Source organism: Cucurbita pepo, chromosome LG11 (assembly GCF_002806865.2).
Source record: "Cucurbita pepo subsp. pepo cultivar mu-cu-16 chromosome LG11, ASM280686v2, whole genome shotgun sequence".
In the NCBI taxonomy this organism is placed as follows: Eukaryota; Viridiplantae; Streptophyta; class Magnoliopsida; order Cucurbitales; family Cucurbitaceae; genus Cucurbita; species Cucurbita pepo.
In genome coordinates, this window is record NC_036648.1 from 4492342 (window position 1) to 4518117 (window position 25776).

Below are 25776 nucleotides of genomic sequence, written 5' to 3' on the forward strand. Positions count from 1 at the left end.
ACAACCCCTAAATGATATTAATTGATGATGAATGTATGAATGCTTATGCATGCATGTTACTTAGAGTAACATGTGAAGGATGTATGAGGCTGTGTTACATGAATGATTTAAGATGAAAAACTACAGGGACGTCATGCATATTGTTTGTTCATTTACATCGGGTTACTTCTCTTTATATGATGATGAGTACGGACGCATACACGATGATGATGATCATCATCATCATGCCTTGCATGATATTCGAGGGTTTGTTGTACCTTCGAACGTCCAACTACAGCCAACTAGCTCGATTATGATAGGCCTAGGGGATGTGCGAACCATCTGATGGACTCACACTCGCACGTGTGAGCCGTTTGTAGGAAAGTACTACACATCCAATTTGTCCAGACTGGAGGCCACCTCTGATATGAATCACGACTAAGGAATTTCTATACCAAGGACGAGAGCGAAGAAGCTACAACAAACCTTGTACACTTATATTCAAGCTATGGTGAGCTCATCCAAAAATATTCTAGAAGACATTGGAGACCTCCCTCGTATGTTGTGGAAAGTTTGAGCTTCAAGAGAGGGAGACATTAAATACACTTTAGATTGCATTTAATCAACTCAATTGAATTTATGGAACTAGTACAAGGATTAATAATTACATTTCATTGGTGGCACTGTTTAATTATAATTTAAATATTTGTTTGTCATATTTAAGCTAGTTTTTTTAATATAGGAGCTAAGGTTATATTCTAACTCACATAGGTTACCAAATTCCACCGTTAATTAGCCATTTTAATACGGAGATTATGAGTAATCCTCATTCACTAGCCAATTTAATTTGGAAGTTGTGTCACATAGGCTAATGTGCTCTATAAAGCCTTCTTTTCTGGAGATTATGAGTAATTCTCATTCACTAGTCAATTTAATTTGGGAGTTATGTGTCACATAGGCTAATGTGCTATATAAAACCTTCTTTTCTTTGTTGAGAGCTTACATGATAGAGTCATTCAAGTGATATTGATCAAACCTCTTGTGGAGTGATTCGAATCACTAGTTTAGAAACGAGTTTTCTCTACTATTGACCTTGATCATCAAGGTAATCCGTTCCATACTTTTCCTTGGGTTGATTCCATATCAACCTCTCTACGATGATTTTAAATGATAGGTTTCTAATCATGATTACATGTGTTTACATTCGCTGACTTCAACAGTGACCTCTGACAGAATATTTCTTAAAATACTTAAGTCATGTGCTACTTCTATAAATAATGGAAATTAGTAATGGTTTCCTTTGTAAATACCTAGTTATAACATAAAATAAGTTTACGCCGTAACCATAACCTATGGAATGACCATTGATATCCTTATTCACCTAAATTTGGTTGAATACTTCATAGATGAGATGGAAACGGGATGCCAAATAAAATGGATGGGGGTATAAAAAGGAGTTTGCCCTTCATTTATAGTAGGTGTAGGTGTGTATATGGTCCGGGTTGGGTTGAGAGATTTTTTTGACCTAACTCAAAAGTTACTGTTGGTTGGATTGGTAATCCAACCCAACCCGAAAATTTTCACAACCCAACCCAACCCTCCATTTTCAGGTTGGATTGTCGAGTTGTCTATTTTTTTTTTTTTTTTAAGTTTTATTTATACACAATTTATAATTATTCGGATGCAATATTAAATAAAATATATTAAAAGTTCACAAACAAACACAAATCGATCTATAATTATTCACATAAAAAAAATAATAAAAAACAAGCGAAAATAGTAACATATTAACATAGTTCAACATTGTCTCAAATTCAGGCATATGTGTCTTTAGAGAGGTAAAGGTACCACTCTGGCAAATTTATTAATACATAAATTATCTTAATATAATTTATATATTTTTATTTGACTCGGGTTAATCCGAAGGTTTAATCCACGAACCCGAAACCAAACCGATTCAGTTCGAGTTCAGAAAAATGAACCTAACTCTACCCGAAAGGTTAATCCAACTCAACCCAACCCTGGTTGGGTTGATTCGGGTTGTCAGGTTGAATGTAACCCTAATTTATAGTGCTTAAAATGAGTGATCCCTTTTAACAAATGTTGATTATCTCTTTAGATGACCCAAGTGAGATTGCACATATGATGGATTATGGACTTCCTCATCATTAAAATCAATGAAACTAAACATAAGAAATAGTTTTGGGGGGCAAACCTTCTTTTTTCTTAGCTATATATGCGTCTCTCATGAGAGGTCAACACATAATATTATATCATATAACTATGTGACATAATAGTGACATGAGATAGCAAGTTAGCTTAGATAAAACAGGATTAGTGAAACCTAATGATAAGATTAATGAAGTCAAATCCAATTCTTCGTGTTAAAGATAATAAAATCTCTATATACCTCCACAATAAAATCTCCATATATCTCCACAACGATGTGATACTATTCACTTTAAACATAAATTTTTGTAACTTTATTTTTTGTTTCATCTAAATTTGTGTGGAACTTCTACCAAGGAACACCTGCAAGGAGTCTCGATAACTCTCTCTTACTTTCCTAATCTCTTTATATTTACTCTATTACATGTCAGGTTTAAGATATAAATTCTTTGTGTAAACACATTTATATGGAGAGCTGAGAGATAAATTGTACAAGTGAGGTAGAAGAGGTAACATAGTTGAAATTGTGAACTAATAAGGGCCTTTATTGGATTTTCACATGTTGCTGACCATAGCAGAAGGTTATACAACATTATTTTCAAAATTTTCCTCTTCCTTCCCTATCCAAATATGAAATCTTGCTTGCACTTCTAAACACTTGGACGTTGTTTGATCATGTCACTAAGAGATGTATATGCTGTCCTTTCTATCCATTCACAAAGTTCTTAAGATCTAATGAAGTGAAAGACTTTATCTCCCTCCTCAACTATGCCTACAAGAGTATTTGGGTTCATCAAACATTCATACTTCCTTTCGCTTTTATTTTCTTCTTCTATGGATAAAAAGTTCTCAAACAAGATAGATTCCAATGGTCAAGATACATTCAAGTAGGACAAGTCCTACAAATCATGAACATAAATACAATATTCTGGCAAACTGTTCAACAAATTTATTCAAAAGAATGAAACAGAGATGATATTCAGAGCCTACAAGACTACTTTCCATACTAAATGCACATCACAATCTCCTATACCAACAACCATTAAGCTAATCCTGAATTTATGGCTAGAAAGTATCTTGATCAAATGAGAGGAGAAGTAGAGTATGAAAGGGAGATTGATCTGGATAATCATTGCACATAACAAGAACCTGGACCCCAAGGAGCAGATCTGCCGAGTCCTGATACAGGAGCGGCATTAATCCCTCTTTGATTCAGCAAACACCTGAAATGTGTCAACCTTGCAAAAACTTGATTGGGGTCTTTAGCCAGATTGTCATATGGTGTCCAAAGGCGCTCTTTCAGTACATGATCACCAAAGGAAGTTGATACCAGTTAATTAAAGTAGAGCAAATAATGAGCTAAATCAGAGAAGAGGGAGCAACAGAGTAGAGCTAGTAGGTGATTTTCTTCAGCTATTTAATTTGGCATTTGGGAATGTGGGAATGTGGGAATGTGGGAATGTGAAACTTCATCTTTTTTATATAAATTAGAAAAATATTGCATTGCCTGAGCCTCTATAGATCGTATAAATTTGCACCATAATAATAGTTTTGTATGGGGTCTGGGAAATGGGAACTATCATAAGCCATTAGCTTTTCTAAATTGGATAATGTAGATTTTAAAAAATTGATTTCATATTGGAAAAAATATTAACAAAAGAACAGTGACGTACCTGCAGCGGCTGCAGCACGAGGCCAAATAGTTTGCTCAATATTTGACCCATCGATATTTTCACCCCACATGCATACCTCCCCACCAATGACTAGTTTTTGATGCTGAGGATCTGTGATATTTTTAAGCGGCTCATTTGTATAGAACTGCTCCCAACTTGTGTCTATGTGGTCCAAGTACCAACTATCTTGGTTGCTAACAATGCATCTTAACCCAGCTGCAACAACCTCGGGGGCTACACCAGTTCCTAGCCTTAAAATGAATAGCAANCATTAAGCTAATCCTGAATTTATGGCTAGAAAGTATCTTGATCAAATGAGAGGAGAAGTAGAGTATGAAAGGGAGATTGATCTGGATAATCATTGCACATAACAAGAACCTGGACCCCAAGGAGCAGATCTGCCGAGTCCTGATACAGGAGCGGCATTAATCCCTCTTTGATTCAGCAAACACCTGAAATGTGTCAACCTTGCAAAAACTTGATTGGGGTCTTTAGCCAGATTGTCATATGGTGTCCAAAGGCGCTCTTTCAGTACATGATCACCAAAGGAAGTTGATACCAGTTAATTAAAGTAGAGCAAATAATGAGCTAAATCAGAGAAGAGGGAGCAACAGAGTAGAGCTAGTAGGTGATTTTCTTCAGCTATTTAATTTGGCATTTGGGAATGTGGGAATGTGGGAATGTGGGAATGTGAAACTTCATCTTTTTTATATAAATTAGAAAAATATTGCATTGCCTGAGCCTCTATAGATCGTATAAATTTGCACCATAATAATAGTTTTGTATGGGGTCTGGGAAATGGGAACTATCATAAGCCATTAGCTTTTCTAAATTGGATAATGTAGATTTTAAAAAATTGATTTCATATTGGAAAAAATATTAACAAAAGAACAGTGACGTACCTGCAGCGGCTGCAGCACGAGGCCAAATAGTTTGCTCAATATTTGACCCATCGATATTTTCACCCCACATGCATACCTCCCCACCAATGACTAGTTTTTGATGCTGAGGATCTGTGATATTTTTAAGCGGCTCATTTGTATAGAACTGCTCCCAACTTGTGTCTATGTGGTCCAAGTACCAACTATCTTGGTTGCTAACAATGCATCTTAACCCAGCTGCAACAACCTCGGGGGCTACACCAGTTCCTAGCCTTAAAATGAATAGCAATCAGGAAAGGTATGAATATGGGATGCCTTATTTCGAGTTCAAACTAATAACCTTCTTTTAAAATTCTACTTTTCTAACTTGTTTATTCATATAGCTTAATTTGTATTGTATGTATTGAGAAGAATCCAACTCGGCTTGGTTCATGGGGAAAGAATTTTGAGAGGGAAAAGTAGAAAATCACTATGGTTTTTGGCAACACTATCCTATAATTTCGGTGTAAATCTTTCCATCCCTTATATTACGGGTAAACCAGATTTGTTTCACATTCGATTACAATTTAAAATTTAGAAGAACTGATTTTATATTCAGATATTTAGATTGAGATCTAAGCAGAACCAGATAAAGTTTTTGTTTTCATGCATTGAGAAGCTTATTTATTTATTGATGAAAAATCAGGCCACAAGATGGGGCTCCATTGAAGCATTACTCAATTACATGGCACGTGGAGAAGCTTAAAATAATTGAATATGTAGTCTTCATTTGCAAAAGAAAAAAAAAAAAAAAAAAAAAAAAAAAAAATGGACAAAAGAAAAGGAAAAAAAAAATGAATTTCTAATAGTAATGAATCCTGAACAATCTACATAACTACTATATATATATAGAAACATCTACGTAAGTACGAAAAAACTAGAGTTCACTATGTGGAAATTTATAGCTGGGAGTACGTATGACATACCAGTTATGCACAACAGTCTTTCGACTCAATTCGCTGCCAAAATCATTAAAAGTCTCTTCCCTGAAATTTATCCATTGTCTGATAAGATCAGAAAGCTGCCTTTGATGGTTAAACTAAAGCAGAAGCACATACCAATTTACAAGTTCATATCCATGTGACAAAGCTATTTTTTGTGCTTGCAGGACAAAGTACTTGTAAGCATCAGATTCTTTCATACCCTGTTTTCTTAACCTGTTCAGTAAAAAGGTCGAACATGTTTATCTCAATAGTGCATTTGGGAGGATACGGATTGTTTCCAGACAACAACTTAGGCATAAAGATAGAATACCGAATGATTTAGAATATAAATGATCATCAGATTCAGAAAAATCAGCCATTATAGAAAATAATATAGACAGGAGGTAACCAACTAGAAAAATAGAAGCTTCCCCTGTCGTATCAGATTCTCTTCATAATCTCAAGAACTGCCTAAACTTTCTCTTTCCTTACTGACATGTACCATGATTCCTAGCTCCGGAGCCAAAACGAAGATTACAAGCAGCATCACATTAATATTTGTTGAGAAAAATGGAGTCCATTAAAAAATATATGTTGCGGAAGCAATAATCAAATCTCAATTGTTTGTTAAGCAAAGAGAGGAAAATAGAAAATGAGAATGAAATCCAAAAAATGTGGAAGACTAAAAATGAACGGTACCAAAACTGCGATACATATTGGAAGTTCACCCTTTAATTAACATTAAAAGTAGAAACTCACAAAACTTGAAGAAAACTTTACAAGAACAAAAAAATTTGAAATGTTAGGTCTAACAACAAGTAAGAAACTTCAATAAAATATTCTTAACTTTTTGAAGATTTTGAGAGCTTGTTGAGTTAGAGAACAAAGGAACCAGAAAATGCGCATTTTCCTTGCTACTAACAACTGGATCATTAGGAGGCAGAACTGAATTTGAACCATTATCAAGAATACAAAGGCACCATTAAAAATCTCAAGACCCTCGGATGTATCAACAAATTGATAAAACCGAAGAAGATTTATTTATATCATTCCCATTAATAGTGTTTATCTTTTTTTTTTACCGTCAATGCAATTAAATGAAATTAACTTTNCATCCATAAATGTTGTCGTTTGAGAAATTATTTCTTCATCCATTGCCTGATTAACTCTCGTTAAATCAATGGGATTTGAAAAGTTTTCAAAGGAAAGAACACCATGAACAATGTTTGGTGGATCCAAGGATGAAACATCACCAAATCGTAGAAAGAAATTGCCCAATTTCTTACCCTTGATCTCAATATGTGCAGGTAGAAAACTACAAAGTTTTTGTTATTATAATTACTTTAGTTAATTTCAATGTGGGCACCTGAACAATCAAAAAGATTAAGGGTCTGTGAGGAGATAAAAACCAAACCCCTTAGCAGTTTTCCAATTGCTTCAAAGATGTGTCTCTTCCAATAGATCAAAGGTAAGTTTGATAATGAAGTCCAACCACCATAGTCTCTGGTAAAGAATGTTTTTCTTTAGACCAATTATCCAACTTAAAATGACAACCCCCAGTTAAGTTCCTTTTTCCATTGAATAAGAATCCAAAATCATCACCCGTAAACCTCAACAACGCCATTTCTCCAATTAATTTCCTGTTCCAAGAATTGTGCGCATATAATCTTTAGACCACAAATAGCTTGCTAAATCAACTTCTACCACTTCTTTTTCTTTGTTGACCCATACTGAAGAAAAAATTGAAGCTAACTCGGAAAAACTGCAAAATTGTCATTGCCTTAAACAACCTTTGAAAGTGTCCTTACTATCTCACCATAATCTCAACTAGAATTCACCTTTTTTGCAAGAATTACACCAAACAATTGTTGTTGTGAAGGCACCTTTGAAGAAAGTACTTCATTTTCAAATGTCAATAAAATCTCTCTCATCATCTGCCAAAAACCTAGCCATCCTTTCCTATTTGGACTAACTGGAATACGGAATCTCTTCCTACTCCATGTGGAAGGCCAACCAACACTAAAAAGACCATCCTTGTTGAAACCTGAACTTGGCTAAACGAAAAGTACTACAGGGTTCTATAGATTTCTGGAGAAATTTAGAAGCAATGGACATATGAAAGAGATCTAACAAAACATTCTCAAACCAACGGAGATAGGAGAGAAATAAAGGGAATCGTTGTTTAAATATCATATCTTCAATAAAGAAAACTACTTCGTTTTCTCTCCAAATATAGAAAAATGTATTACGAATACAACTCAAGACTTCCATGATGAGAGATTTCAAAAAATTGGACGTCAAACTAATAATCTGATCTGAACGGACAAAAAGACGGACTCAGGCAACAAGTGGGGGCTAAAAAAACTGGAAGAGGATGAGAGGAAGAAAGGAGAGAGGACAGAGAAAAGAGCGTTTACCTTATCAATCTCCTTTCCTTACCCAATTCAAATTACACATAAGAATCATATTAATAAGAAACTCTCTCAACTACAAATTGATTCTTGCAATGACTAAATTTCCGTTCTTTTATAAACTCCAGTCTTGTGAATAGAATTTATTTCTTGCCTGGAGAACGAATAAAGTAACAGAGTTCTCATCCTTCACTATAAAACCCAAGCGGGAAAAATTAAAGAAGAAAAATATGTGTGTGTGTGTGTGTGTTTAAATAAAGTAGAATGCAGAAGAACATTGGGCCCCGACTATAGTTTATTTCACTTAATAGACAACAGGAGTCAATAAGGTATTAGATTCTTACCAATTTCTTATATGAGGAGTCACCGTCCAGCAAGCTGAAAGTAAAATTGAGAGGGTCATGTAATTATCTAGATGGTCAATGTTTATGAAGATTGATGCAGAAAAGTAATGATAGCAGATTGATACATTTTTCTAGGTAATATAAAGATTCATTTTCAAGATACTTGAAGGAATACTGGCATAGGAAACTTTATGTGAAGAATAACTTTCTTCAGATATTTTCTGTTCTTCGGGAAAGAAATTTCTTCATAATACCTCATCTAGCAGTTACCCTAATCACGTGGACTAAAAGTTAACATGATATTGATACATACAGCATTCTAATATCAATCTGATAACAGTGTCAATTGGGAAATTTATTCATAATACCTCATCTAGCAGTTACCCTAATCACGTGGACTAAAAGTTTAACATGATATTGATACATACAGCATTCTAATGTCAATCTGATAACAGTGTCAATTGATACGTTGTAAGAAAACTATACACGTGAAAGGGAGCTCTTAACCCGCAGGAACTATATTTATTCTTGTTCAATTTTACTTTGGTCCTGCTACTACGCCCTCCAACAATCCCTTTCAGCGTAGCTAAGAAAGTTGGAAAGGTTATCGGGAGTTTTGCTTAAAAGACAAAGACAGGGAGTTAGTGTTTTGACTCATGATAGAACACCATTGCTTTCCATCTCTACGGATTGTTGCCCAAATGATTTCACATCACAAAGCCACTTATTCACACTTGCCACTTTGCCGAATCCTTCGGGAGTACGATTTTGCATATTATGCGGTACACTGGCATACAACTAGATTTATAAGGTATGCACATGCCATTATACCTTATCCGGTCATCTGTTCAAAAGAGATAAGAAGCTCCAGTGAACCAACTTTATTAGAGCTGTTTCTTTAGTCTATATGGACCAAAAGAAACAACTATATCTCTAAGGATAAATGAAAATCATATGATAGAGTATGGATAATGAACCTTTTGACTCTCTCATGTAAAAATTCATCTTATGTTCATAACGACAGTTTGTCTTCTCTTTTTACCAATTGGAAGTCCTTTTTGTAGCTTCCCCTCAGCTTGGGTTGTTTCTCCCATGTTTTGTGTAATTTATCATATCAATAAATGAACGGATGCTTCTCATAAAAAATAAAAACAAAAATAAAAAAATTCTATCTCAGTTGAAAATGATCTAATTATACTTCAAAGATGAAATATTACATGAAGTTGATTAAATAAGATTTTTGCAGGCTTTTCATGACAACCAAAGTGTCATACAATTGTTCAACTTACTTGTATTGACTTCATCGCCTCCCAAGTGAACAAATCTATACTTAAAGATCTTGCTGAAATCTGAAATACAAGAACCGCAATATGATACCTTATGTCCTAAATAAAGATGCTTTAACTAAATGCTTAGTTCAAAACTGCATGTTTTTTCAAATTGGTTCAAGAACCAAGATGATAGTTGTATTGTAACACGTCCTCGCATATAATAAATTCATGTATAAAGGAGCTTCCAACCGACGATTATAACCAAAGACCATTAAATATTCTTTTTTTTTTTTTTTTCCAACAAACTAGAGAATGTTCGTTGATGCATTTATTTTCAAGGTTTCAAAAAAAAAAAAAAAAAAAAAAAAANAGAAAGAAAAAAAGTGTAATAGACTTGAAAACTCAATTTTTTAGAAAATCATCAAAATTGAGAACTATTTACCAAAGTCTCTTTGCACTGATTTTGTGGAAGGCCCTGTTTTAATTCTGCTAAGAATTTGAATGTAACTCTTTTTCCTTTCTAGAAGTTTATAATAATATAATGGAAAGAACAAGAGAGATTGTGAGGAATGTGTGATATTACCCGACAGTATTCCATCTATTACTTTAAAGGTGAACTCATTACTGACATCAAGTGGCTGCTTACAGTCCTTTGACGGCCACAGCGCAGGATAGCCAACTCCCCTGGCAAATGAAACCATGACGTCCTCACACAAGTTAACATAGTGAATCGAAAGGAATAGAAGGTCAGCATTATTCTTTGTAGTTGGGTTGGGGGGAGATAAATTCAATAATATTATTGTAATTACCATGATAAAGCATGTCCAGGAACATCAACTTCAGCTAATACACTGACTCCACGTCGTTGTGCATATCTACAAAGTTAAGAAAGAAAATTAAAATGGAACCTAACTCTTAGTTAGCACATCCAAATAAAAAGGATGCTCACCTCACAATTTCTGTAGCATCCGCAATTGTGTACCGTTCTTGCTTAGAATAAGCACCAAGCCAAAGTTTTGGGAATGAAGGTATCTCCAATGGGAAAGATTGTGTATCGACAATGTGCCAGTGCAACACATTCTGCATAAAAGGGGTTAAAGTTGATTTTTGTAAGCAAGGATGGGAGCTCCAGCAAAAGCAGGTATTTTAGATCAGTTATTATTTGTATCAATATGGTCTGTCAAAATCTAACTGAATTTTCCTTTTCTCCTCTCCATCCATGCGGTACAAGTTTCAGCTAATTGTCAAGCTCACTTAAAACACCAATGCACATGCCTCGTTTTCTTGTAACCTCGGGAAAATTAATTTTGGTTGGAAGAGGCAAAACAAGGAGAAAAGGACAAAAACGGAGACAAAAAGGAATGAAAGATTTGATTTTTAAAATGGCCAACCACTTCAACGCATGATTTCCATCTAGGTAATACAGTATCCATTTCTTGGTAGTAATAGTCGCGGAGGCATTTTCATTGATAAACTTTAAAGACTTTTCTTTATTTAAACAAAAAAGATAAACGCATGTTGTATACTGAGTAAGAGTAATTGGAAACTGAAACCAGCCAATAGCTACACAAACCAAGTTTTGAGCTAGTGAGCATTGCCTGAAAACTAATATCACATGATAACGCACAACTTAATGAATTCTATACCAGCTTTGCATATGCCATAGAATCAATCACTTTCTTTATAACTGGCAATGGCTGATAATGTCGAGAAGTATCTACACAAAGGTAATTTACAAGTCAGATAACAAGCCATGATTGGAGTAGGCCATCCTAGTAACAAAAATGTCAAACAAATAAAAAAATTAAAAAAAAAATCCAACGGAGTTTCCATTATATTTTCAACTTCAATGCTGACATTAAGAAATAACAGAAAGTTCACTTCCCAACAAATATCATGTTAAGATTCTAATCCCTTTTAGACAAGGAAGGTAAATCTTCCTCTAAGCCTAAGCATACCTCGAGTTCAATCCAAGGTTTCAACCAATAAATCATATATAACAAAAATATAGAATTTTGCTAATTCCCTCAATCATCACTTAAAGCCATAACAACATAATTGAATAGTGTAGGTCATAGGGTATAGGCTGAAAATGCACTGCAACTATTTAAGAAAGAGGAGAACTCAATCATCCGAATAGTATGAAACGTACTTCTTGCCTAATTATTATGCATAGTCCTTCCATAAAATTTAACCCATCATATTAGCTAAAGGGACAATATCCACCATAAATTGCTTGTTTAAATCAATAGATAGATTACATAAAATAACTAAATATATATATAAAAGAACACAATTTGATCTTTTGCGACAGTATCGACACTCATTAAGCAAAAGTAATATTTCAAAATATCAACATTTGTGTCAGAATTACCATTTAGGAAACAATATAAGTTAATGACAAAATAAATAAACTAAAGCATAGAAGAAATAAAAAGGAACTGAAACAGGACAGGGACACCAAGAAAGCATTTCTATCATGTCACTGTTGTGTCCAAGTATGGTCATTCAAGCAAAATTTGATATGGCAAAACTCAGAAGCAGCATCTCACCAATTAAGAGCCCTCGATAGGAGAACCTTGGCTGATCAATAATATTCCATGGTACCTTGCGAACTTCAATTACCCTTGATTCAAAATTGAAAGAGCATAACTGACTGAAGGTCTACAGAATTTCACATTAAAAAGGCATTCTCAATATTTTATATATTCCCTTAGGCTCCACGAATATAACATTCAAGATTGAGTCTCAGCAAGTAACCTGAAGACCATGCAAAGCCCCATAAACTGTACGAGCCTGCATAGTTTCAGAAAGTACTTAATTGATTAAGGACTAGAGCTACAAGAATAAATTAGGCCCATTAATAGTAAAACATAGAACTGATTACACTTCATCACGCAAAATATATTCAGGACAAAAATATTGATCGTTGATGAAGATGACCAAAGATTTAAATTAAATTTCATTGAGTTTCACTTATGGCTTTCACTTTTCAGACGGTAGCATCTAGTTTTGGAGAACTCAAGATACAAAAACCCAAATGTAGCTCAATTTTCAATCTATTCAAGAATTCAATTTTAGAACATGAACCACAGAATTCAACAACAAATACTCATGATAAAAAATAAATAAGCATTGGTCAAAATATTTACAACATAAGTCCATGTTTGAATCAAAATACACAAGCCAACTAAAAGTTAACAACTTTTTCCCACAATCATGGACGATGCTCATTTGAATCAGGTTTTTCCCCTTTATGACCTTTTAGGTGACTGGTACGAAAATGAAAAACCGATTGACTAATTATCAAGTAAAGCGAGTAGGTGAAGAGTTGGTTTCACCCACCTGCAGATATGCATAGGCAGGCTTTCCAGGTGTAGGTGCAGGGACTGATAATGTGTACGATTCGTCTACACCATATTGTAACTGCAAATCCACATGGAAATTCGTAGAATTCAAACGATAATCAATGAAATTGTAGAATTCAAACGATAATCGATGGCCAAAAAATTTAGTTCCAGAACAAACTATAATTCATTTGATTGAAATAGACCTCCAGAACCAAGAAAATCAGAACTAGAAACCAACCATGATGGTTCGAAAGTGAAAAATATGTTAAGAACTCCAAATGCATGATTATATAATAAGTTTTTGAGAAATCCAAGAAATGTGAATTGAACTTGAACAGAAACTTCAAACGCATTCCCAGAAAACCGAGAAACGATGGAAAAATGTAGAACAAGCTCTACATAATTCCCAACAACTCTGAAGTCATCAGCAAATCCAAAATATGGAAGGATAAAAACAGAATCAACACAATCATAAATATACCTCATCGGAAGGCGAAGAGACAACAATGTGGATTCCAAGAAGCAGAGCAGAGGAACCCAAGCGAGTGAGATTAGCATCAACAACATGAGCAGCACGAACCACATCAAGTAACCTGGAGAATCCCTCCTGGAGTATCCCTGAAGCATCGCTAAAGTTGGAGCCCTGAGTGTTGAGGCGTAAATCCTTCGCAACATACAACCGACGGTGGCCACCATGAGTGACCGACGCCGGCAACGGCCATATCCGCACACCTCCGGCAATCTCATTGCTCCGGGAAGCGGCGGAAGCGACTAAAAAGTAAAAAAAGAGCTGCAGAAGCAGAATGGCGGAGGAGTGAACTGCCATTGTTATACAAATGGAGAAGATAAGTGCTGATGATAATGTTATACAAATGGAGAAGAAAGAAATCGGGCCACAGAGAGCAGAGAAGCCATAGCAGAAAGTGACGATTAGATGATGGGGAAAATGATTAACAAATGAAGAACAACAACGTGGAACTCCAAAATCGGACTGCCTTTCCGGTACGTACCGGCTTTTTGCTTATATGGTCACTTTCTCGTGATTTCATAAATAATTAACAATAAATTATTTATATTTCTTATAAAAAAAATTAACTCATAATTTTTTTTTCTTAATTTATTTATTATTTTATTATTTTAATTTTTATATATATTATATACGGACGGTTTTTTAATAATTTATTTACTAGGGTAATTTTAACCCTTTTCTCACTTCAAATATAATTAAAATTAAAATTATTCATTTTGAGCATAAACTCTGGTGACTTTGATTTGGACTTTCCAAAAGTCCTCGTACCAATGGAGAGAGTATTTTTTGTTTATAAATTCATGATATATCCTAAATTAGCAGATATGAGACTTTTATTATCCAACAAAAATGACAATAGATTTTTTTTTTTTAAATTTATGAAATTCAGCGAAATGCAGGTCAAACTTATTATTGTGAAAAAAAAAAAACTTTATTTTATTGAAATTAATAATTCTAATAATACTTTTACGCTATTTTCTATTAAAATTTATAGCTGAGTTAGCAAAAATTAGATCGAAGATAAAATTATATAATAATAATATACGTAAATTTGAACCGACGTTAATATTATACGTCAAATAATAATAATAATAACTTAAATATGATAGTTTTTACTTAATAATAAAGTGAACATTCTAAAATAAAAAATGATGAAATTAAATAAGTCAAAACCTTTTTTGAAAAATGAAAAAACATTATTATGGGTCAAATAATGTAATGCTTAATGGTCCCTTCCAAGAACAGCGGGCCCCACCTTCTTGAAGCAATCACGTGCATCCCAAAACACATATTCCCCTACCTATGCTTAATTATGGCTCTTCATCTTCGCCACGTGGATGGTTGGATTTGACCGAAATTAATAAATTAATAAAAATACTCATAATTTATCTGAAACATAAAGTTTATAGAACATTAGCCTTTATAATATATGATTGATAAATATTTAAATTTATTTTATATGTTAAGAAAAAGGCAACCTAACCCACCCACCATTAATATATTTAATTTAGATGAAAATAGAAATATAAAAGTTAGAGCTTAATTTTCTTTTTTTAAATAGTTATGCGTACAAATAATTAAAAATAATAATTTAAGATCACCTAATTAGTGATTCAATTATATTTGATAATATTTACGTAAACCTTAAAATTAGTTATACCCACCAATTAAATTTAAGTATTAGTTGAAATTTAACTGTTATTAATTAATTAATTATTATTTTACAAAATTACATGATTTAAAATAATATATTATAAATATTTTAGAAAAATAAAATAAAATACACTTCACCCACGAGGACACTATTATTGGAAATTGAACTGTTGAGGCATAAGTCCCAACGACCTCCCCACTTTCGTTTCAAGCACGTGCACCCCACGCACATGGACCAGTTCTATCTTCTCTCATCTCCTAATCCGATTTAACGCCACGTGGATGGCTAGATTTTGACCGGTGAATCGAATCTCAAACAAGTGTTCTTGACTTAAGATATTGGAGTGAAGCTTATCATTGTATATAATACGACGCTAACGTTCGGGTTAGTTTCTTTACATAAAAAATCACTGCTAGCATCTCTGAAGCCATGGATGATTCCCACAAATAAATCAGAAGATCTTCAATAGCAAAGACTATTTTTACAGATAATATATACATGAGAGTATCTGTCATAATACAAAAGTTGGGTATCATAAACACATTAATATACGATATGCCCACTTGACTCGACTCGACTTGACCCGACTCACTGACTCACTTACATAAACGTCTAGCTTAAACAAAGCAATATGTAAATAATAATAATAAGAAGAAAAAGAAGAAAGGAAAAACAAAAGATTATTTTGTTGGGAAGGGGAGATTTTGATGATGGAAAGAGCTATCGACATCCCGAGAGGTGCATCGTCGAACTAACATCTACCGGAGCCATTTTGTTTTTTGGTTTTTTTTTTTTTTTTTTTTTTTTTTTTTTTTTTTNTTTTTTTTTTTTTTTTTTTTTTTTTTTTTTTTTTTTTTTTTGTGGTTTTTTTCCCCAGCTGTGTATCTCTGCCTTTTCCTAAAGTAAATCAGAAACTTGATTTCATGAGATTTATTCTTGGCTTTAGACTAATGTTGTCAAAGGGTCTCTCCTGTTCTACATGGAGGTAATCCTTTGTCTTGAGAACCTGCAGAAAGAGGGATATAACTTTATGCATAAATGAACCAACAAATAGCATGTATTCAAGAACACAAAACACCATAAGATTATCGGTAGACGTGTTTTAAAACCAAGGGGAAGCCCGGAAGATTATCAGTAGATGTGTTTTAAAACTTTAAGGGGAAGCCCAAGAGAGAAAGTCCAAAGAGGACAATATCTGTTAGTGGTAGGCTTGGGCCGTTACAAATGGTATTAGAGAAAGACACCGAGCGGTATGTTAGCAAGGACACTGAGCCCTTGAAGGGGAGTGGACACTAGGCGGTGTGCCAGCAAGGATGCTGGATCCTGAAAGGGGTGGATTGGGGAGTCCAACATCGATTGGAGAGGGGAATGAGTGTTAGCGAGGACGCTGGGCCCTGAAGGGGAGTGGATTGTGAGATCCCAAATCAGTTGGAAAGGGGGACGAAGCATTCTTTACAAGGGTGTGGAAACCTCTCTCTAACAGACGCGTTCTAAAACCTTGAGGGGAAGTTTGGGAAGGAAAGCCCAAAAAGGACAATATCCGTTAGTGGTGGGCTTGGGCCGTTATAAATGGCATCAGAGTAAGACATCGGACAGTGTGCTTAGCAAGGACGTTGAGCCCTTGAAATGGGGTGGACACTAGGCAGTGTACCAGCATCTTGCTGGACCCTGAAAGGGGTGGATTGGGGAGTCCAACATCGCCCTGAAGGGAAGTGGATTGTGAGATCCCAAATCAGTTGGAGTTGGAGAGGGGGACGAAGCATTCTTTATAAGGGTGTGGAAACTTCTCTCTAACAGACGCGTTTTAAAACCTTGAGGGGAAGTCTGGGAGGGCTCAATATCTGTTAGCGGTGGATTTGGGTCGTTACACATCAAATCTTCCAATTGTCTGCCTACAACATGTGAGATCGTCTCCAACAAACGAAGGATAAGTTTTCACATCAAATTACTTCTACGAGTATTTCCGACACCCCATCCCCTATTTCTTATTGTCGAGCCTCCTCCCCGCCTCTTCTTCCTCCTTCTCTTCCTGCCCCGCCCCCTCTTCCCAAACCTCCAACTCTAGTGCCAACGTCGGCATCGGCGTCGGCGTCGGCGTCTCCTCCTTACCTTCTCTTCCTCCCCTTCTTACACTCCTCTTTCCTTCTCAAGGAAAGAAATTAAAGCAAAGTTGATTCATTCATCATCTTCTTCCTCGTTGGTTATGAATTTACTAGTCCTAGGATCAAGAACAACAATGAAGAACACAAGATCCGAGAAAGCCAGAGGCTCGATCTCATTGACGGGCACTCCCGTATCAATGTTCGACTGCACCAACACTCTCTTTCCTGTAATAAACCCTCTTATCAGCCGAACACGAGCCCTAGTTACATTTCATTTGCCTTTGTGAATCCAAACAACACACCTTCACAAAATAGAGCCATCATTTCTAGCCTTTTCTAGCTATGTGGTATTCAAAAACCATGCACAATTAGCAGTAGGAAGAAAGTTTGGCTGGCAAACATGAACCTAGATAGCAATATATCGATCGACGACTATACTCAGAAACCAAGACCACATTTTGTAATCATTCCGTGGTGCCGACAACGTAAATCTACGAGGGTTCAAAATGACGTACCAGTGTCTCGAAAAACATTCTCGATGCTTCCTTCCGAGTTTTGTTAACGAGCAAGTTATCCATGTGAAGGACCTTTCTCCCATGTACAGAGTCCCTATCAAAGAGATTTTGAAGATATCTAGCCACAGCCCTGTTTAAAAGAATACAAACGACGTGTTCGGTAAAATTATGAAGGAAACGAAAAGGCAACCCGAAAAGTGGCTTCATTTAGAAGTAACACATCAACCGTACACGATAACTATCTGAACGACACCATCTTAGAGCGTATATATCAATGTAAAACTTTTCCGATGAAAAAGAAGGTAGGTTGAGTAATAAAATACATGCCTGGTGCGGGACGACCATCCACTGTTTTCGAGAAAGCTAGGATCAGCTGCAAATTGCGCGTTGTCCTCATCTTCTTCATCGTCGTCATCTGCGTTCAAAAATTCTGGAGGAAAACGATACATCGTGAGCAAACATAACAACAAGAGTTGCTCTTATGTAACACAATAAGGACACTGCTAAGTACAGAATCAAGAATGTCATGAAATGCAAACCTATATCATTAGCCACCGTGGCATCCTCGAAGTCCTGCACGACAAATAAAGTTTTAGACACGAGAAGCAAACAAGTATCGACGTAAATAAAGGGTACGCTTTTTCAGGAAATTATGTATAAAGAAAATAAACAATTTCAGAACATTTGTATTGATTTAGAACAGTAAGAACCCACGAATTCGACTTCCTTCTTCCTAAACATGACGTTCGGGGACTGATGGGTGTTCGTTTTTTCTTTCCAAAAAAATTTGTAATCCAACCCTTTCATGCTTTAAAAAGAACAAAAAGAGAGAAACATACACCACGATCTTCGGCTATTGGACGATCGAGGACAGTCATTTCAGTGTCCACAATATCGAGCAAATCAGCTTCTTCAGGGTAGCTCGGATTCACAACTTCATTGAAGGAGGTACTTTTAAAATCCATATCGAATCCTGGTGAATATTGAGGATCCATCTGAGCTCCATCAATTAAACAAAGAGAAGCTCCATCCTTCTCATCACAAACGAAATCTGCTGTATTTACTCCATCTGCATCGATTTCCCCTAACTTAACATCTAAGATGCTTTCGGCAGGTTTGGCGCCATTTTCTCGAGGTGAAGTTACAAGGGAAACATTGTGATCGGGTTTTTCATCGTCAACGTTATCTCTGATCTCGGTGCAATCATTAGCATTAACAGTGTCAAGACCTACATTCCCCGATTCCACCGTAAAAGTATCTTCAACACCAGACTGAGATTCCAATATTTTCTCCGGAGAAAAGCAAGAAATATCCATCTGCAACGAAGCATTTCGATCATCATATTTATCCCCGATGACTAAGGACGGCAACTCTAACTCCTTGATATCGAAGCTATCGACTGCATCAGCAATATTTCCGGCTTCAGAATCCATTTTTTCTCGCTCTCCAATGGGTTCCAGTCCAGCATTCTCAGTTGAAGTCACTTGCTGCTGGTCTTGAACCTCAAGATCAGGACACTCTAAGGCTAACTCTTGAGTTTCAATCTGAATAGTAGCCCGAGAAGGCTGAGATTCGAAATCATTTTTGTCAACCACCGCATCAGGGTTTGTTTCTGTAGCACTTTCTTCAGTGGTATTTGGCCTAACAGCAGACTCGAAATTGTTTCCTGCCTCGGTCGAAGCACCGACGGGATCCTTCTCGTAAACCCTGATTTCACTAAGGTTAAACGCTTCTGCATGCAATGAGGACAGTTCCTTGGAGATACCTAAAGCATAAGGAAACAAAAGTTCATTACTAATTAGCAAGCAAGGAGAGATTATATAAAGAATGCCTGAATACCTGAATATATGGATTCACTGAAAATTTCATCTTCTAAGAATTGTCTCTGAATCATTGAAATTTCCGGACGAGTACAAGGTGCCTTTTTCCGAACACGACGTATGTCTTCAGTGCTAGTAAGTTGGTGACGTATTGTGCTGAATAATAATAGTACACATGCTGTTAGTGTCTCGGCACTCCCGTTTACCACGGCGAAGGTGAGTAATTACCAATTAAAATAAATAGTGAAATGTGTACTAGAAACGGACTTTTTCTTGAAATATTTAAAATGGCAGGTTAGAGACAACTCCAAAAAAAGCTCGTCGATTAAATAACGAGGAACTATAAATCGATAATAAAGTAAAGCTTAAATATTGTATCGAGTATATAAACAAATGGATGCATATGATACATACTCTCCATGCAAAACCATCATATCATCCATAAGCACCTTCTTCCTTGAGGTGCCAACTCGGAGTGCAGGTCGCGAACGTTTCAAAGATATTGTTTCATGCACAGGAGGTGACGGTTTCATTTTCAAAACCGAAGATCGTCTTCCAACTAAATCAACAGAAAAAACTAACTCAGTGACATCCTAGTCTACCAATTAGAAAGTCAGAAATATCAGCACTGTCATAGAGATGTCAAAAGGAATGTAATAATACCTAAAATAGATGATAACAAATCATCATCATCAGGAATGGACTCGGTAACCCTCTTAGATCGGTGCACCCCAACCGACTCGGCTGAGTTAAAACTCTGGGCTGTTAAAGTACTTTCAGTAAAGCTTCGCTTCTTCCCAGATAAAAGTTTAGTTCCAGAAACACCGTCGTCCTCAGTCAAGTTTCCTTTGTCCAGTGAAGAATACAACGGTAAGTCGTCACCATGTGTTTCAGTAAGGCCCTCTGGTACAGACAGCAACTTCTCCGGTGCAGGGAAGTCCGAGGTCGGAGACCTATTCGAAATCTCTGTGCAAATATCATTAGACAATGCAGAACCAAAAGGTTTGTTCGGATCCCTGCAACTAGCCTGTCCATCTTCCGAAACTTCTGTACCGCCTTTCTCGCTTATTTCCAAATTTCGCGTCACAGCATCAGTTGCCTGGTAGCTTTCACCTAAAATCACAAATGATTAACTAATTAATTCTCGAAGTTATGAAGTATATCATGGGAGCTCCAGAAGAATGAGGTATAACCACCGATCGATACCTTCAAGAGATGACCTATCGCGTTCGATTCCATGGGAATTGCATGCCTGAAGCACAGGCTTCTCCATGGATGTAATTTCTTCACCATTGAAAGAATTTTGAGTCTCGGTGTCCTTCGGCTCCTGAAATTCCTTAGATTCAGCATCAATAACCTCAGGTCTCCCAGGAGATTCCTCTCGGTACGTTGAATCCGGGGCAACTTTTCTAGGAGAGATCACTTCAACCAAGTTGTCCATGGGTTTTAAGGATAGTTGACCCTCTGATGCTAATGCATACGTGCCATCCGAACGAGCTTTATGGCCAAAGTCCTCCAAATCAGGGGTGACACCGGAGCAACTAGGAGACACGGCAGTTGCATCTAACGAAGATCTGGTACGGTCATATTCTGCATCAACGTGATCAAGAAAGGTCATTTCAGGCTCATTGTTTATTACAACTCCATTGTTCATTTCTTCTCCTGTGATTGGGCCACCCAATGCATCTGTAATACAGATGAGCATTTTACAGAAGACGGGATTTATCGTTTCGGTAGAAGCAGCAAACCATGATTATCAGGATTCTAGAGAACAACACGAGTGAGAAAAAGTTAAAAGGTAATTACCTCCTTTCGTCTTTTCCGTTGGCAACGAAAACTGTTCAAGTTTTGGGTCATTAGAAAGATGGCCATTCTCTTCAGGATGCATGATTCTTGTACTCTCATAATCCAAATCATTATGGGAAGACCAACCTAAAACATCAGTAGTACCACCGTAAATATTCGACTTCCTGGATTCATTATTTTCAATTCCGACAGCTTCCAGATCTGTACTATGATCTTCCACTTTCAAAGAACCATCACTATCCCGTACGCTAGACAAGTTGCATTCATCCACTCGTCTCGTGGTAGATGCTGGATCCTGCGTAACATACAAACTAGCAATGTTCGGCCAATTCTTACGACAATTCGTAAGCTAAACAAACAATAAACACAGAATATAAAAGAATAAAGAGAAATCTTAAATCATCAGATGATAATAAGTCTATATTAACCTGAAACCGATTAGCACGTACCTGCAGGATTTCTTCCATATTCGCATCTGTGTCTTTCAAGACGGTTGATTGAGAAGGTGCCCGAACATCATTACTGCAATCACACACACGAACAAAACAAGTTTTGAGTACATGGGTCGACTGGTAGACGGGATATAGCCTTAAAAAAAGAGCCTTTAATCATAGCAGTCAAGCTTTAAAATATCATATAGATATAAAACGCTTACTCTAAGATCTCATCGTGTTCCTTAACGGTGATCTTCTCCGCAAAGAGCTCCTGCTTGTCATCAGTAAGTGGGAAAGGGGGAGACAAAATTACAAACAGGAAATGCAGGAAAAGGAAGAAGAAAGGAAGGAAAAACTAGCCATTTGAACTTTCGCTTTCAAACATCTAATCGTGCAAGATTGCTAGCCACGTTGTGGCAGCCTTCTCAAATAGTTTCTCATATTATGTTACCTCGTCGAGATCTAAACCAATTTGTGAAGCATCTCCGTCACCGAAACGTTCTGCAAAACCAAGAAGATTAAAGTTTTTTGGATCAGCACTTAATGTAGTTGACTAAAATATCGTCACATCGAACGTGTAGCAAAGAATACAAACCATCCAAGCCAAATTGAGAAGTGGTGTAGACTACACCCTCCATAGTATCTTGAAGGGTGATTTGCTCCCGAGAACTAACGTGATGATCAACATAATTACTGCAGCAAAATTAGAGGTCATTCACTGAGGGGAAAACGCTACAACACGGCTTTGTTGCTATTGCCGCAGGTTCATTATAAACAGAACTGAAAACCCTTTAACTAACCCCTGATAAAGTTCGTTGTCTGGAAGCTCAAAATCATCGAGATCAAAAGTTTCGGGCAAAGTGATAGAATGATATGGAGCAGTAGATTCTTCAGGTGGTAAATCGACAGCAGTAGAACGGAACGCTTGCTTTATCTTAAGCAGAGCTTCACTACAATCGTCAAATAGGTAACCCACCTTTCTAGAATATATCCTCACCACCCCAAGGAGAAGATGGCTGGACAATCGCAGTGCAATTGGCACGTCGGGGAAAAGAATTGAATCTGTTCCGAAAACTCGAATAAATAAGTAACTTCCTAGTTCCTCTACCAGGGAAGCGCAATCAATAAATCAAAAAATGCATCTATGGAACCATAATATTACAAAATATAAGTTTCATAACCAACAATGATTTCATTTAGATAGAAAGCACACGGCTGTCTGTAACAGCCCAAGCCCACCGCTAGCAAATATTGTCCTCTTTGGGCTTTCCCTTTCGGACTTCCCCTCTAGGATTTTAAAGCACGTATGCTAGGGAGAGGTTTCCATACTCTTGTAAGGAATGCTTCGTTCCCCTCTCAAACCTATGTGGGGTCTTACAATCCACTCCCTTGAGGGCCCAGTATCCTTACTGGCACACCGCCTAGTGTCTAGCTCTGATACCATTTGTAACCGCTCAAGCCCACCACTAGCAGATATTGTCCTTCTTTGGGGCTTTCCCTTTCGGGCTTCCCCTCAAGGTTTTTAAAACACGTCTGCTAAGGAGAGGTTTCCACACCCTTATAAGGAATGCTTCGTTCCCCTCTCCAACCAACATGGTATCTTACAATCCACCCCCCTTGGGGGCCCTAGCGTCCTCATTGACACACCACTAGGTGTCTAGCTCTAATACCATTTATAACAGTTCAAGTCCACCACTAACAGATATTGTCCTTTTTGAGCTTTCCCTATCGGACTTCCCCTCAAGGTTTTTAAAACGCGTATGCTAAGGAGAGGTTTTCACACACTAATAAGGAATGCTTCGTTCCCCTCTCCAACCAACATAGAATCTTACACCATATTACAAAAGCTTCTATTTATCAAAAGATTAACGTCCTTACATATAGAAAGAGCATAGTACTCAAGAAACGCATGAACACCCAAAATTTTCAATCAGCTCTTAACACGAATCTATCAAAAAATTCCCAATGCATGAGAAGATAATCTACCCTTATGAAACGTTCTAGCTTTGATTTGTCTAAGAACAAAAGGAGGAAATGAAGAACCAAGAACATAGAGTGAAGAAATACTAACCAACAGAGACCCCGATATCAGTGTCCGCCACTTGATTCTTCCGCAGCTTCCTCTCCAAATGAGCCGCTATCCATATTGTCCCAAGCGGTCCTTTCTTGGCCAATATGAATTGAGAATAGAACATTTTTCACTTCACCTATGAAACCATGAAAATCTCCAAATAACCCAAATTCTAAGCCAACAAGATATCTCTCAGACACACTTGGATGCCACAACCATTTCCACGAGCACCAAGAACACCATAAACAATCAGACAAATCAAACCCAACTCAATTGGTGTAATTCACAAGAAAAACCCTAATTCCAACCCACCAAAAAAACCCCCAAATTCCACCACTAAACACACAAATTAGGCACCTCCAACCAAATTCCACACAGAAACCCCGAGAACTACAAACCCCAAGTAACAAAAACAAGAAAAAACCAAGCTACCAAAACCCCCAGAACTTCGAACCCCAAAAAGAAGAGACCCCAGTTCCCAAAACCCAAGTGGGGCTCCCACAAAAGCTCGAACACCACAACTCCGCTAACAAACGCGCAAAATAACTCGAACCCAGATACAAAATCAGGTAGAAATCCCAGCAAAGCGAAGTCGTGAAGAGAATTGAAGGAAAATGAGCAGAAAACGAAGCAGTGGGGAAAGAACCAAGTGAGAAAAGAAGCAATGTTGAGAGAAGAAGAGCGAGCGAACCGGATCGGGCCGAGTTGACCCACAAATTGAAGAGAGAGAGGAAAGGAATCTGTCTGTAACGGGGGAGAGAGAGAGAAATAGAATGAGGTTGAAGAAGCGGGTGTGGTGACACTCTGAGCTTCAAGGAGTTAGGAACAGTGAGCAAAAACCCAACAAGAGCTGTCTCGATCCCACGCGTCGACCACCGATTGGTCTGTGTGTTTTTGAGTATGAGATTTGAGAATTTGCCCAAAAGTTTTCAAATATTTGAATAAGCTTCGGGAAAAGAAAGAGCCGTCTTCTGAAAGCTTTGATTTTTATTTTTTGTTTATTAAATATACAAACACATCAAAACTATGTTTAACTCAACAATTAATTAATTAAACAAAATTATGGTGTGGTAACGATTTAAGGCATATTTAATACGCATTTGTTTTTTAAATTAAGCCTTTAATAGATATTATGACCCAACCTCGTTTCAATAAATATAATAATAAAATTAAAATAAGTACTCGAGTTCATTTAAAATTCTATTTCTAATAACCAAAGGTTGAGTTAGATCATCGTCGATGACTGAAGTACATAAGCCACACATGACATTAAGACGATGAAAAGAGGTGATGGTGGTTGGCTATTAAAGACGATGATGACCGACTAAGGCTAGAGAAATCTTCGACCCTTGCAGTAATTCAGGTCGTGTGTGAATTCTCTATTGATCGTCGTAGATTGTTGCTGCGGAGAGTTCCAAGAGCCTAATGAACTCAACCAATTTATGCGATCTATTCTTAAATTAAACAGAGGGATGAATTTTAAAATTAATTATCTTAATTTAACTCTAGGATTAAAATTAAAATAATCTTGATTTTATATTAATATCGATTAAAATATTTATAAAATGTTTGTAATGAATAATTCTTTGAAAGTTTTAAAACCAAAAGATTTAAATAAATAAAATAGTAAATACTTATTTTTTAAAAATTATTAAAATACTTAATATTAGTAAGTTTTTTTTTTTTCAATTCATTATGCTCGGTTGTCTCTGGCCTCCCTATGTGAATTCTCTCAAAGCAAGAGATATGCTCGATATTCTTGTTTACTCTACCACTAAACTAATAGTCTGTCGTGGGACGAAGAA

The 25776-nt window shown here is 36.5% G+C and overlaps 3 protein-coding genes across 4 annotated transcripts; all 3 read right to left on the reverse strand.

Moving 5' to 3' along the window:
- Nucleotides 1-3008: 3008 nt before the first annotated feature.
- LOC111805624 (beta-hexosaminidase 3-like) lies at nt 3009-4075 on the reverse strand. Its single transcript, XM_023690762.1, has 2 exons — nt 3822-4075; nt 3009-3444 (listed from the first exon to the last, which is right to left on the reverse strand). The coding sequence occupies exons 1-2, from the start codon at nt 3889-3891 to the stop codon at nt 3278-3280; spliced, it is 237 nt and encodes a 78-aa protein (XP_023546530.1). The 5' UTR covers nt 3892-4075; the 3' UTR covers nt 3009-3277.
- Nucleotides 4076-4096: 21 nt separating this feature from the next.
- Nucleotides 4097-15477, reverse strand: LOC111805517 (beta-hexosaminidase 3-like). The gene is made up of 15 exons (XM_023690626.1): nt 15453-15477; nt 13522-14060; nt 13036-13116; nt 12451-12486; nt 12243-12354; nt 11337-11407; nt 10640-10770; nt 10500-10565; nt 10274-10374; nt 9709-9768; nt 8420-8453; nt 5800-5898; nt 5668-5727; nt 4724-4974; nt 4097-4346 (listed from the first exon to the last, which is right to left on the reverse strand). The coding sequence occupies exons 1-15, from the start codon at nt 15475-15477 to the stop codon at nt 4180-4182; spliced, it is 1833 nt and encodes a 610-aa protein (XP_023546394.1). The 3' UTR covers nt 4097-4179.
- Nucleotides 15478-15659: 182 nt separating this feature from the next.
- Nucleotides 15660-24777, reverse strand: LOC111805625 (sister chromatid cohesion 1 protein 4-like). Of its 2 annotated transcripts, none has more exons than XM_023690764.1 (16): nt 23972-24777; nt 22701-22962; nt 22496-22593; nt 22352-22401; nt 22122-22171; nt 21916-21988; nt 21467-21761; nt 20867-21250; nt 20324-20773; nt 20075-20219; nt 19680-19816; nt 18680-19605; nt 18380-18413; nt 18168-18270; nt 17841-17970; nt 15660-16229 (listed from the first exon to the last, which is right to left on the reverse strand). In XM_023690764.1, the coding sequence occupies exons 1-16, from the start codon at nt 24093-24095 to the stop codon at nt 16131-16133; spliced, it is 3360 nt and encodes a 1119-aa protein (XP_023546532.1). In that variant the 5' UTR covers nt 24096-24777; the 3' UTR covers nt 15660-16130. The 2 variants fall into 2 exon arrangements, with proteins under 2 accessions (XP_023546532.1, XP_023546531.1); XM_023690763.1 differs by having other exon boundaries at nt 20867-21346.
- Nucleotides 24778-25776: the final 999 nt, after the last annotated feature.

What these genes read in the sequence shown, in the direction of transcription:
- LOC111805624 (XM_023690762.1), bottom strand. Translation starts at nt 3,891, where the DNA reads ATGTGGGGTGAAAATATCGATGGGTCAAATATTGAGCAAACTATTTGG. An exon ending in TCGTGCTGCAGCCGCTGCAG is followed by an intron (nt 3,445 to 3,821) that starts GTACGTCACTGT and finishes ATGTACTGAAAG; the next exon opens with AGCGCCTTTGGACACCATAT.
- LOC111805517 (XM_023690626.1), bottom strand. Translation starts at nt 15,477, where the DNA reads ATGAGAGAAGATAGAACTGGTCCAT. An exon ending in AGAAGATAGAACTGGTCCAT is followed by an intron (nt 14,061 to 15,452) that starts GTGCGTGGGGTG and finishes TGACCATATAAG; the next exon opens with CAAAAAGCCGGTACGTACCG. An exon ending in CTGCCTATGCATATCTGCAG is followed by an intron (nt 12,487 to 13,035) that starts GTGGGTGAAACC and finishes GAAACTATGCAG; the next exon opens with GCTCGTACAGTTTATGGGGC.
- LOC111805625 (XM_023690763.1), bottom strand. Translation starts at nt 24,095, where the DNA reads ATGTTCTATTCTCAATTCATATTGGCCAAGAAAGGACCGCTTGGGACA. An exon ending in AACGGAAAAGACGAAAGGAG is followed by an intron (nt 21,347 to 21,466) that starts GTAATTACCTTT and finishes TCTGTATTACAG; the next exon opens with ATGCATTGGGTGGCCCAATC. An exon ending in CAGTGAATCCATATATTCAG is followed by an intron (nt 19,606 to 19,679) that starts GTATTCAGGCAT and finishes CTTATGCTTTAG; the next exon opens with GTATCTCCAAGGAACTGTCC.